The following is a 13,318-nucleotide window of genomic DNA, read 5'->3' on the forward strand; positions in this document are numbered from 1 at the left end:
AAATACGAGGTCAGGGGGTGTGTTTCCGGCTTTGACCTCAGAAAAAAGATGTGTTGTTTTTTATTGCTTCCACCTATATTACTTTTTGAAAGTGCACAGTTAGTAAAGCAAGCGTTTAAATAGATAATGTGTTATACGGCCCCTCATAGGTTCACCTGTAAAAACATCTGTATTAATGAATGATTCTTTGTGTAGAGACCACAGGGACAGTCAAATATCCCTTAATTTGTGGTCAGGGAGAGCAACACACTGGGAAGGCACTTTGTGGGTGTGGGAAAACATAAGAGATGCTAAATGACGCTAAAAGAAAAAGCTAAAAAACAGTCATATGCCAAGGGTGTTTATTAAATCAAGAGGCGGACAATAACAAATAATAATAAGAGAACACAAATGCCATCTATGGCGGTATCTAACACTTGTGTAAGAAAATAAGACATTGGGCATTACCAAGCATCCAGACTACAGTTTGGAGGTGTTTATTGACCATCAACAAAGCTCAGCCCCTCAAAACCATGGATTTACAAACCCTCCAACTCTGAGCGAAAACCAAGTGATCCCTGAGGGTTGGCTTACCAGTGGACAGCTCTAGCAAGCTGGCACGAGTTATTTGATACCTGTCCATGTGTCGATGTGTTCATGGCCATGCACAGATACAAAACTGGGTAACACTTTACAATAAGGCACACAAAAACGTAGGTAGTTAATGGTTAAGGAAATGAAGAACGAATGAGGAATGAATAAGTAACAAATGGTTAGTTAATGAGTAGTTACTGATTGACTGTGATTCAAGCACTAATGATTAGAACTGTTAAACAGACTGTTACTGTTAAATGAATGAGTAACAAATGGTTAGTTAAGCCTTCACTGTCATTGGTACTGAGTAGTGGTTAATCATTAACAAATGATAAGTTCAGCATTCACTACCGTTAGTTAAGCATTGTGTGTACCTGGAGATAAAGTGAGAAATCATACTGAGTGGTTAATCATTTAGGAATGATTAGTTAAGCATTCAGAATTCTTAACTAATCATTAACAAATGATTAGTTAAGCATTCTGAATGTTGCACTGATTTTATGCATTGTTGTCTCATTCAGTGACTGTGTTTCTGAATGATATGCCAACCTAGCTCAATATGTCCATTCTCTCCACACGATAGCTTGACCATTCCCAGGCTAGAGCTTCCCTGTCAATGGCTTGCTGTTTTGTGCTTTTTTTCAGTTGACGAAAAATTTGTTTATTTCAACATTAATCTATATTATTTGCGCTATTAAATCTTCAGATGGTAATATTAGAATTTACCTTGTTGAAATAAATAAATCCTTTTTTTTCCAATCTGTATGAATCTGAGGTAACTTTGGATAAATCCCACTGAGACAGCTGCTTGAATTGGCTTGACTTGCCTCAGTTATTAGCAGAGGAATCAGCTAGCTTGGACAAAATAATTTCTATTGAAGTATTAAGATTGGCAACATGGAATATCACAGACCTTTCCTTCTTGACATAATTAACTTTTCTATTGAGAAGGGTCTATTCTATTGATGGGGTCTCCCCTTGTTTATTCAAGCCTGTATCTCAGTGGTTAAAATGAAGGTTACCCAGGATTCATTTTTTGAGCTTTGTGCTACCTCTCTCTCCTCCTGCTGGCTACTGGCGTAAATTACAATAAGCGGTATCTAAATTTATCTGGAAAGGCAAGTGGCCTTCGTGAAGTTATATACGGTGCCCCCTAAAAACTGTGGGATGTTATCTAAGCTTTATAAGTTCTTAGTGATATTTGGCCGATCTGCCCTTCCTATTGAGAGGATCTGGGCACTCGATTGCCAAGGCCTGAGCCTTCACATTTGTCAGAAACATTGACATGTTTGTCAGACATTTTCTATGACTTATGTTGCTGCAGATTGAATATCTTTGGGTTGTTGTTCAGGCAAAACACCCAGTTCAAAAATGTCACCTTGGGCTCTGTAAAGTGAGCGTTCTTCACTATATTCGGAGATTGTAAAGACTAAACCATCATTTTCTTCATTGTTAAAATACAACCATTGCTGTTGAAAATGTATCTGTAAAAACTTAATGTTATTGCTGTTAGCATCGTAAGCACCTGGCGCTGGAGTATGTTCTGGCTGGGTTTGGGTGCTATAGTCACTAGTTGGAGCCTAGCTGTGTCCCCAGTGCTGCTGTCTGCTCTCATCTACTAAATTATCTGTTAACTGTCTGTTAACTGTGTTCAAAACAGTCGTACTAAAAATAATTTAAATGTTGAATTTTTTAACCTCATAACCAGGGCCTGAAATTAGCACCTGACCACCTGCCAAATTCGGGTAAATTTTGCCAAATTTGACCAATCGGGGGTCCGCATCACTGGAAGATCACATTGACAGCTAGGGCACCCTATTGCATTTAAATTAGTCGCGACAATCCCAGCAGTCCCATGTAACCTGACCAAGTGGGAACGAGAACGGGTCAAATTAATTTCCTTGTTTCTGATATGAAGACACGACGCGTGTGACTCAAACATCTCACATTTACCAAAAAACGCACGGCAAAAGGCCGTGCAAAACATCTCAGACCGTCCTGCCAACCTGTATACATTTTAACATCAATGTACGCTGTGACAATTTTTTTCCATGAGGTCGCAGAAAGTTGCTGCTGTTTCAATCCTGTTGGCTCACTGCAGTGGGGGGGGGGGGGGCTGATGCTTCGTTCCCCCTGCACATACACACACACACACACACACACACACACACACACACACACACACACACGCACACACGCACACACACACACACACACACGCACACACACACACAATCACTAACGGTGGATGCAGGAAAAAACACAGATGAGATGTAAAGGACGACCTAAATTGAGGATAGCTACATTATTGTAGGTGCAATGATGAGACAAAGTCCAGTAAGTACTTCATCGAACCGTATTGATAAGCCCAGGATAAGAAATGATGCCTTTATGCTGGATTATCAAGGCGGGCCTCCCTACTACAGCACATGATGACGGCGCAATGTCCACAAATAGGCTACCATGAATAGGACAGGATAGACTCATAGAGACACAGAAATTCCTGTTTTTCACTTTTATGAGGCAAAAAAACAGGCTGGTAAAAAGTGACAGTCGCAGGTGGATTTTTCAATGCAGGTGGTTAAAAAAGTTAACTTCAGGCCCAGCTTGTAAAATCACCATACGGTTTAGCCGCCAAGCATTAGCATTCTCTTAACGTAGCACACTCTAGTAAGCTGGATCAACATTGAAAAATCATATGAATAAATTAGATCTCTAAGCTATAGCTGTATTGCAAAGTGGCATGTATAAATGAAAAAAAAAAATGCTATATGACAGAAAATTGCTTTTTTGGTTTTTCTGAGTATATTTCTTTGACATTGTATGATTTACAATTACCCTCTAATGTATCATCTGGTGATTCTGGGCGTTTCCCATGTTTTTGACGGAAGTCAGAGCAACTAGAGGGGATGCCATCTTGATGAAAATTACTCTTGGTGAAACATTGAGGAAAATATTTTGGAAAGTGTACTGTAAGTACACAACTAAACCAAATATATAACATAGTTATAGTAATTTTGTAGACATTACAATGCAGACATATTTAATAAAATATCTTTAAATTACACAAGGAGCATTCTTCCGTAGAAAGACAGAAGGACAAATGGGGCTCATTTGACCCCTTAATGCCCTTTGGCCAGACTCTAAAAAGGATATAGCCATAAAACAAGCAATCATGCTCTACCGTACATGTCGGCAAACATAAAACCTCCAAAATAGACAAAGGAGCAGAGCACCACTGCCGGTCAACACTGCTTGCCAATCAACACGGAGGATATGACAGCGGTGTCCAGAGCAGGGAGATGACCTCAAGGCCAAAACGGATAAGCCTTTTTATAGCCTCCTTTATCTGGCATTAAGCCATGTCTGTTACATCATGTTAGACAAGCTTTTATAGCCAACTTGTAGATTTCTCTGGTGTGATAAACTCTGTTGACCTGTGGAGGCCTTGGTTTAGAAGTCCCAGGTGACTCTGGAGGAAGGCTACAGACGTGAGCCGGAGGAACACCAAGCCCAGCCTGGCGGACATTAAAGGCAGCGGTGGGCTTCTCCAAAAGAATCATTGCGTGTGAGTCGACTTCCTGTATCGCAGGGGTTGACTTAATGTTCTGCCTGTTTGGGGTTCTTTGGGGATCCCATGGGAGATGATGACACACTAGTAAATCAGCCCTGGGATCAAGAAACACCTGTCTTCTAGGTATCCGCCCCATAAAGTAGATTCAGGGTCTTTATTTTAACTCTGGTGTTATCTATAGCAGCTTAAAGTGTAACATATGAAACATCAACCCATAAAACATTTCACAGTTGGAACTCAGGACCAATGTCTCACAGTGATGTCATTTCATTTGAAAACACAACTTGGCATCTTCAAATGTATAATTTGTCAAGTTAAGTCTTCAAAACGAGGGATCAGACATGCTGCGGGTGTGGCTGAGAACATTGCCCCACCTGTCTTGGTGGCTCAGACTGTTCCGAGCTGTGGAAGACAATCAGTGTCTTGAGGAGGTGAGGGAGCGGGGGAGAAGTTGGAGGAGGGGGGTGGGATGGGAGGAGGATGGGTAGATGAGGGCTGAGTCTTATCTCGAGGTCAGATCAAGGGTCAAATGAAAGCAGATACTGTTGCTACCATACACGGGGTTACAGTAGCTTTGCTCTTCATGAGAAGCACCAACTCATCTACCACAGAAGACATCTGTACTGATAAATGTATCATTAATCATCCTCTGGGTTAACTGAGGGTCTAAACGGCTACAACACTTGGCTCTTGGTTCTGTAAAGGTATAGTTCAACATTTAGGAATTTTTTTTTACTTTTTGTATGATAGTTAGTTGAGATGGATAGGGCAAGCAGCTGAATAGCTTAGCTTAGCATAAAGAATGGCAGCGATGGGAAACCGCTAGCCTGGCTCTTTCCAAAGTTGAAAATGTCTGCCCAGCAACACCTCTCAATTTTATGAATTAACATGTTACATTTTTATTTTATTAGGGCACAAACATGCTAGAACTACGTCTTGTAGAACAGTGGTTTGGGAAGTAATTTTTCTCTCTGGGGCTTGTGCTCACAGTGAAGTGTACAGAGAGCAATGCTATAACCTGCTCCCTGAATGTGTCTGGGACTAGATGCCCAAAAGGATTGTGATGTGTTTAAGGAAATGCCAATAAACCATGTTTTTCTCCCATCCCAGAATACTGTGTGGACTAGCCAGACCTTCCTTTGCAGCGCTGTGGAGGAAGGTCTGCAATGCAAGACTAAACCCCAGCAGACCAACTCTCCCAAATGTTTTCACAGCAACAAATGGGCAATAAACTGGGCTACTGTTTTACACAGTTTTGTTCCTCTATATAACTTTCCAGTACTGCAATGTGTATGGATGACAATAAAGCTCCCTTATTTTATAGTTTAGCACTGAATATGCCGCAGCCCTATGGCTTTAGCCAAGTTTTTGCAGAAATATCACTGAAGGGACGCATGTGCACAGAAACACAAAATTGAACAGCTATTCCACTTTTTCCTTCTCAGTACACCAGAATACTTTTTACAGTAACACAAATACAGAAAAATACAGAAATGTGATGTACCTTTTTTGTCAGAAAAGCAGGATTTCTATTTACATCACTTAAAATGTTTAAAGAGGCTGACTGGGCAGTTGTGATGACCAGAGAAAACTAACATGGTTGAAGACTCAAAGTTGAGAACATCATAGCCCTGCGTAGCAGGTGATTTAAATAAGATAAAATGTAGGCAGGTTCAGTGCAAAAAGACAAAAAACTGTTATTGTTTTGAAATTATTTTATAATATACATTAGCTCTTATTAAATATACAATAGATGGTTGTTTTCGTGGACATTAAACTATAGTAAAAACTATTAAAAGTGTCTCTCTCCTGTCAGTCTCTGCTATGCTCCATCTAATAAAGCACACACACACACACACACAAACCACAGATAAATCATAAAAGCAGCAGGCTGCAGCTGGCTGCTAGGAGGAGACTCATTTCTCTTCAGTGCAGCTGTCGATGAGTCAAGTTATCTGACCACATTGTTTCCCAGCAGACAGCTAACATTGCAGAATATTGCAGAGGGGAGTAGGCTATACTGCCTGAAAACCTGCATTGTCTTTACTTTGTCTGGTATCTGAATCTTTTCAGGAAACTTTTGTTTTTCTCTTGTACTTTTTTATATGTAGTAGTCAAAAGGAAAAACCACTTTGCTTGTGTAAGTCTTTTAATAAAAAAATTAGATATCAACTTGTATGTGACATGATGGTTGACAAGATGGTTACCTGCAAATGAATAATGCCAAAATGTGCTTTTCTTTTTTAAGGAACTAGTTGCAACATGGCCTTTATGTTGGTACTGCACAAAACTGGCAGCAAGTAATGCATGGTGATTTTTACAAAACAAGTCGAGGGTCTTAAAGATGTCAGATTACACCAACACTGCTCCATTAGTTTAGTATCATGGCAGAGTCCAACAGTGGAGAAAAGAAGACTCAATGAACTTAAAAAACATTGCACATCATCAGTGCAAAGAATGTAAACACTGAACTGTCTAACTTGTCATTATAAGGGAGAATAAAACCAATTTCAAAATCTAAAAGCTATTTTGGTTATGTGGTAATGTCTATTTGGTAGTTTCCAAGTAGACCGTGAGGCTGTCATTTTGTGGGTGATTTTAATTTCAGCATCTACAGATGTGGGAAGTTATTTATTGCTTAGGGTGTAAAGACCATTTCAAACTCAATATAAAAAGTGCAGATTGGAAATAGTTACCAAACTTCAAAAGAAATAATAGACTTTTCCAGTCTCTTGGAGCAGAATACATCTACAACCCCTGAAATATTAGGGTGTTATAAAGTTTGCAATCACGTACCTACTTTTACATCCAGCATACAGCTACATTATTGTTTAATTGTTGTGAGGTGTGTTGCGTCCACCCAACAGCTGTAATGACTGCTAGTAACTTTCTTTTTAAATTTTAATAGCCTTTATTTGATAGGACAGCTTAGACATGAAAGGGGGAATGACATGCAGCAAAGTGCTACTGGTTGGACTCAAACCCGCAACCACTGTGGCGAGGACTGAGCTTCTGTGGATGGGGCACATGCTCTACCAGGTGAGCTTACCAGGAAGCTAATTGCTCGTTTTGTCTGGTAGATGTGAGCACTGAGAGCAAAAGGATAAATGTGCTGTAAAACTAATCACTGAGCTAAAAGTTGCTAAATATCTTCATAGACTTGGGGTGGGTGTTACTTCTAGGTCACTACATCTGTCACCTTTCACATTATCCTTGTTGACATAACAAATATTGATTACTGCAGCTTTAAACCATCACTGTCTTAACAATTTGATGACATGGGGAATAATAACTGTTAATTCCTAAAACAGGTGGTCTTTCCGTGTAACCAGCCCTAAAGTAATGACACTCCTAGAGCTTTTAGAGTCTTTCTTTAGACATGTTGAGCTTATTAGAAAGATATGGACTAACAGCGGTAATAGTGTTTGTTGACAGTTTCATCACATAATATTGGTATGAGCTTCTAAAAACAATTAGTGAAACATTTATACTATGGTAAGAAGTTGAGTACCATACTTACATTTTCCCTGACACACATCCCACCCAACACACACTTCATTAGTACTTTAATTACCTCAACAGACATTTAATGGCATTCCTTTAAGTTGATGCAGGGGGTTGGGGGGTTAAAGTATTTACGGTTCCAAACTGTGAAGCGTGGTGGTGTTGGGGGAGAGAAAGTGCAGTGGGGTCGTGTTGCTGGCTGGCCGCGTGTGGTAAAACACCATGGTGTCTTGCTTTATGAGTGGAACCAGGTTCCACACAGGTCGCCGTTGTTGGTGCAGCTGAGCTGGGGGCCTGCCGGTGCCCCGCTTAGATGTGTCAAGGAGTTGTGTTTTTAAAAACAGACCCTTTGATGACACTGTGTCCCTTTTTCAGCAGTCGATCCCTCCCGCCCTCCAAAAGCACCAGTCAATCTGGAAGCCATTTGCTTGGTGTCCACAGAGAAAGTTCAAGCTTGATCACCTCTAACATCTGCTGATTGTTTATTTACCCACAGCAATTAACCCATTAGACAAACTGAAACAAGGCAGCTGTGGAGCCACGGATTACTGTGACACTCTGAGGACAGGAGCCAGCACTGGGGCCAACTGTGTTCCATTGTCTAGAAATACACATTGTTGATGTGCATTAGCATTTTAACGTGTGCTTTTTAAGATAATGCAGTACTTGCATACTGCATTATCCTATAATTTTTTCCCTTCATTTGATAAATGATGTAGTTTCAATAAAAGAAATCCATGACAGGTTTTGAAAAATATTGTCATGTGAACTCCGTATTAAACTCCCGATAACAGACTGCAAAAGCATGCCACATTCAAATTCACAACTCTCTAATTGCTGCCTGAAAAAAAAGTGGAGAAACTGGTATATCTTTATATATTAATATATACTGGTATACATTTTGAGAGAGGAAATTCTGACCTGCATGAAATGTCTGCAAGGTTGTACATCTCTAGCCATATGCCCAATAACACTTCCAGATCTATATTTTTTATTTCAGGAAACTTCCGGGGACACAGAGGAGTTATGAAAAGCCTCATACAAAAGATATTCCCTCAGTGGGTGTTTGGATGATGGTGATGGAGAGCCCTACGAACATCTCTCAGTGTGCAGACTATAGCATATGATTTACAGGTATTGGTGGAAGACGTACTCAACTTCAAATTCATTTTAGTTATAGTGTCAAATCATATCAGGAGTTATCTCAGGACACTTTACAGATATATTTTGCGTAGACCACACTCTATAATTTACATAGACCAAACAATTGCCCTGAAGAGCAACCATTTTTTGCGACCGTGGTGAGGAAAAACTTCCTTTAAACAGGCAGAAACCTCTGACGAACCCAGACCTTTGATAGACCATCTGCCACTGCCGGTTGTGACACAGAGACACTGATACAGATATGAAGAAATCTGATTAATAATAATTAAGCAGAATTAAATGCTTAAGATCCTTTACTTCAGTAAAAGCAGCAACAGTCAAAGTGTTTCTTTGTAAAAGTACAAAAAGTACAAAAGTAACTACTACTTATTAACTACACTACTAATACTTGCTAACCGTAACTAGTACTTACTACTACTATTAACCATTTAACTATTTGATTTATGTTGGGAAGTTTAATTTAGAAAATAGCATTAATCAGATGAATCAGATACATCTAGCTAAATCTAAATCTAAATGACTGTCCACATTGTTTGTATTTGCTGTAGGGAGAGTATTTACAATTCAAACATTTACACAACCACAAACATCCGTGCACACACACACACACACACACACACACACACACATACACACACACACACACACACACACACACACACTCACACTCACACACACACACACACACTGATGGCAAAGCTGCCATTCAATGTGCCACCTGCTCATCAAGAGAAACACACATTCACACGTAGGCTACAGCAGTGTCTTGCCCAAGGGCACTATGACATGTAGACTGCATGGGCCAGGGATCAAACCACTAACCTTGTGAGTGGATGACGGAAGCTTCAGCTCTACATGTCCTCAGTTATGATGTGCACATAATTTGAATAATCATCAAAACCATTCAGTGAACCATTGAGCTCTGTGTGCATGTGAAGGTCACTAAACTGTAGTTCCAGAGTGATTGTGTGTTATCTTTTCCCTGAATTTCAGCTTTTACAAATGAATCTTCTCCACTTATAAAAACGATGGTTCATTTTGATGAAGGTGTTCACATATCTCCACACTCAACAGAGACCGGTGACTTTTAGGACCAAAACATTTGGGAGTATGGAAGCCCCGCATGTGCCCCACCCCTCCTCATTCAGCTGAGGTTCTACTTTAGCTGCTATAAGAACCCTCCCTGAAGCTATGACTATCACACTGGAGCATCCTATTGGCAAGTGTCAAAACTAACTGGGGACTCCTGCTGTCTAAACCTCTAAGTTACAGCTAAGTTTACGCACGGTTCTTGTTCATATGTTTCCAACTTGAAAATAAGGGATTGGCTTTGCCCTGGGAAACACTTGCCTTACATATGATGGCTTTCACTATGCTGAGGCCGGTGTCGACGCATCCCTTCTCTTACCCCACTGGCCTGAGCTTGATGTCGGATGACGAAGAGGGGAACCGCAGCGAGAGCGACGGCAGCACCGACCAGGGCTACGGCTGCTGCGGGATTCCGCGGGACAGTTATAGGCGGGAGAACGGCGTCGTGGTGCCGCATCGGAATGCCGCTAACGCCAGGGAGAGACACCGGACCCAGAACGTCAACACGGCCTTCACGGCGCTGAGGACACTCATCCCCACGGAACCGGTGGATAGAAAACTCTCCAAAATCGAGACGCTGCGCCTGGCGTCCAGTTATATCTCCCACTTGGCTAACGTTCTTGTGGTCGGGGACGGGAGGGAGGACGGACAGCCTTGCCTCAGTGCTGTCTACAAGGAGGTGAAGGGGGGTAGAGAAGGAAAACAGCCCCGGAATATCTGCACATTCTGCCTCAGCAACCAACGGAAAGGGGTAAAATATTCAGTCACTATGCCCCAATTGCTTGCAGAAATACTATTTTAAAATGTCTTTCTCATTGGCAAGCGTAACACACAGCCCATTTTATTTTAGGTATTTGTTTTCTCTACTTTTTAATATGATTTATAGTATAGGCCTTGCCTATACAATGCACATATTTTTACAATTAAGTTTCAAAGTAGCCTACGTCCCCCAGCAAAATTTAGGGTTGGGTTATTTAACTAAAACGTAGACCACTTGATGTGCCGAAATCCAATAAAACCATAATATTTCTGAAAAGTTATTCATTTATGGATTACATCTTTGTGGAAAGAAAAGGGACCCCCAAAAAAGTTGTTTTCAAGAATGTCCTGTAGATCTCGTGGACAGGTTGGAAGCAGTAGCCAGTTAGTGCTGTCATTAGGGCTTATTGTCATTATTCTGTCACAACCACAATTAATGTGTACAGTAGGCTGTTTTATTCCAGCATTCATTGTCACATTTAACATCCGATTTAAGGGTTCCAACTGGACTTTATTTAGTTCATCAGCCTACATCAAATTGTTTGACTGAATGAGTCTGCTCCACCTTACAGTGAGGTCATATGACACTGCGTGGCTATAATGCTGCATGTATATCAGTAAAATGCACGGGTCCATTGTTAAAATCTCTGTGTTGTGATTCGTGCCATATCATTCAGTGCATGGAGATATCTTTTAAAGGACAACAAATGGATTTGAATGGATATTAATATGTTCCTAGGAAATTACATCAACACATTTGAACATAGAAATTGTTTTTAGGTCAAAAATATTTCCTATAGATACAGAGTGACAGTAATTTTCCTCTTTGTTCACAGGTGAAAGACAAACGAGACTGTGTGAAAATGCATGGAAGCAGTGGGAGACAAATAAGTCGGCGATGAAACTGTCTGAGTAGGATTGGATCGACTTTTCAGAGCAGACTTCGGAGCAAACCTCCATCAAACATTTCTAGAGTCTGGAAGCATCTCAGTCTTTGAGGACTAATCTGAAGTTTTGATTTGGTTCATTGGTCAATTTACCCTGTATCAGAGAGGAGGATTGGCACAAAAACCTGAAGATACAGTCATTTGTTCCAGGACATTAACTAATGTCAAAGGGGAACATTTTCAAAGTTAATTTCTCACTTTTAAATTAGAATGACAAACATGTTCAGGGAATTAGTGAAATAGACATACATTGGAATTGTACACAAGGGGCAGAATATGTTCAAAAAAAAAAAAAATGAGGTAGGCCTACATCATTTTTGTTTATTTGTACTTTATAGCGGTTTGAAATCTAATGACCATAAAATATACAACCTAATACCTGCTCTGTATTACTAAAAGGCGTATTATCAGAAAGGAGCATTGATAATACTTTTGGATCTATAATCCAAAAGGATATCCTTTTAGGCTGCTTTTAGATGAACTTTAAGTTCTCCACTATACAACAAATTTTAACCAAATCGGTGTTATCAAAGTTGTATGATGTTGGTTAAGGCTTATTTATATGAATAAATAATGTCTTCTAGGTCAAATTACCAAAGCATTAGCAGACAAATGCGAAGGCTGGACAAATGCATCTATCAGAGTTACAGAGATGCTGTTGTTGCCTCTCCCCTTTGCTGTATTGGGTAAGGAATGAGTCAAACTCATAACAGTTTGCATCTTTCTTTAAGATGAAACCAAGAGGATTTTGGGAAGCTTGGTTCACAAACAGACTTGTAGCTTACAGCGGAGCAGTTTCAAGACTGAAGTGTGAGTCGACAGACATGTCCATCCACCTGAGCTGCTGTTGTGAAGTGGTGTGCAACAGGACACATTTGTTAGACACTATTTTGTTTGCTTTTTCATTACCTGTTGTAATCTACTTTGAAATTAAATTTATTTTTACATAGATGTGCTCTCTTCTTTGCCTTCACAATGGTTTCACAACCTGAACAATTGTTTGAACTATTTTCATTAACACAATCTTTTTCCATCAAAATCTATTTCTCTACTTTTTAAATAACTTCACATCATGTGTAGTCATGCAGATAGTGTGCATTTCACATTGCACACGAAAAAAGAAAGAAAGAAACAAACATCCCAAATGAAAAGTGTTGGCAGCATGTTCCGTAGACTATAGCCACAGGTTGAAGCAGAAATCTCAGAGCTAGATATATCATACTACTGAGAAATGAAACCAACACTATCTGCATGGCTAAACACTACAGTTGGTAAGTGTTTAATGTAATGTGTGTTAAGAGACCCTTTAACACGGCAAGCTTAGTTTGTAGATCAGGGAAGTCACAAAATGTAGGCTTTGCAGCTGTACTACCTTCACATATCTATGTTCCTGATATCTGTAAAGGTTATAAAACACATGCAGAGTTCATGTACATTTAGGACAGCTGGAGCAAAAGAACAAACTATTTTACCAGTACTGGCATCTTCTGCCTGTAACCGCTCAAAGGAGGAAGCCCATACGGGGAATTCCAATGAAGGTTTACCCGCTCCGTCTGAGAGGAAGTAATCAATCTCTTCCTCAGCGGGCTCTCACTGAAGTCGTTGTATCCCAGCGGTATCTGACCACAGAGAGCCATGTCAGGGTGGTAGTTGCACCGTGCCACTTAGGAAGGCATGAATCAGGGAAAAGGTAAAGGCAAAACAGGAA

General features: G+C 40.2%; 1 protein-coding gene and 1 long non-coding RNA gene across 2 annotated transcripts in view; both read left to right on the plus strand.

Annotated features, from left to right (window-relative positions):
• LOC117943508 overlaps positions 1–13,318 on the plus strand; it is a 24,308-nt gene continuing 10,990 nt past the window's right edge. Inside the window, exons 1-2 of the long non-coding RNA XR_004656365.1 lie at positions 1–52; positions 9,964–9,968. This is a non-coding gene — a long non-coding RNA (uncharacterized LOC117943508). The remainder of the gene's footprint in view (positions 53–9,963; positions 9,969–13,318) is intronic.
• On the plus strand, positions 9,894–12,559 carry LOC117943507 (transcription factor 15-like). Its single transcript, XM_034869675.1, has 2 exons — positions 9,894–10,655; positions 11,500–12,559. The coding sequence occupies exons 1-2, from the start codon at positions 10,173–10,175 to the stop codon at positions 11,563–11,565; spliced, it is 549 nt and encodes a 182-aa protein (XP_034725566.1). The 5' UTR covers positions 9,894–10,172; the 3' UTR covers positions 11,566–12,559.

The sequence above is a fragment of the Etheostoma cragini genome, chromosome 4 (genome assembly GCF_013103735.1).
Source record: "Etheostoma cragini isolate CJK2018 chromosome 4, CSU_Ecrag_1.0, whole genome shotgun sequence".
Classification (NCBI taxonomy): Eukaryota; Metazoa; Chordata; class Actinopteri; order Perciformes; family Percidae; genus Etheostoma; species Etheostoma cragini.

Excerpts from the sequence above, each read along its gene's own strand:
- LOC117943507 (XM_034869675.1), top strand. The coding sequence starts at position 10,173 with ATGATGGCTTTCACTATGCTGAGGCCGGTGTCGACGCATCCCTTCTCT. Across the intron at positions 10,656-11,499 it reads TCAGCAACCAACGGAAAGGG|GTGAAAGACAAACGAGACTG; the intron begins GTAAAATATTCA and ends CTTTGTTCACAG.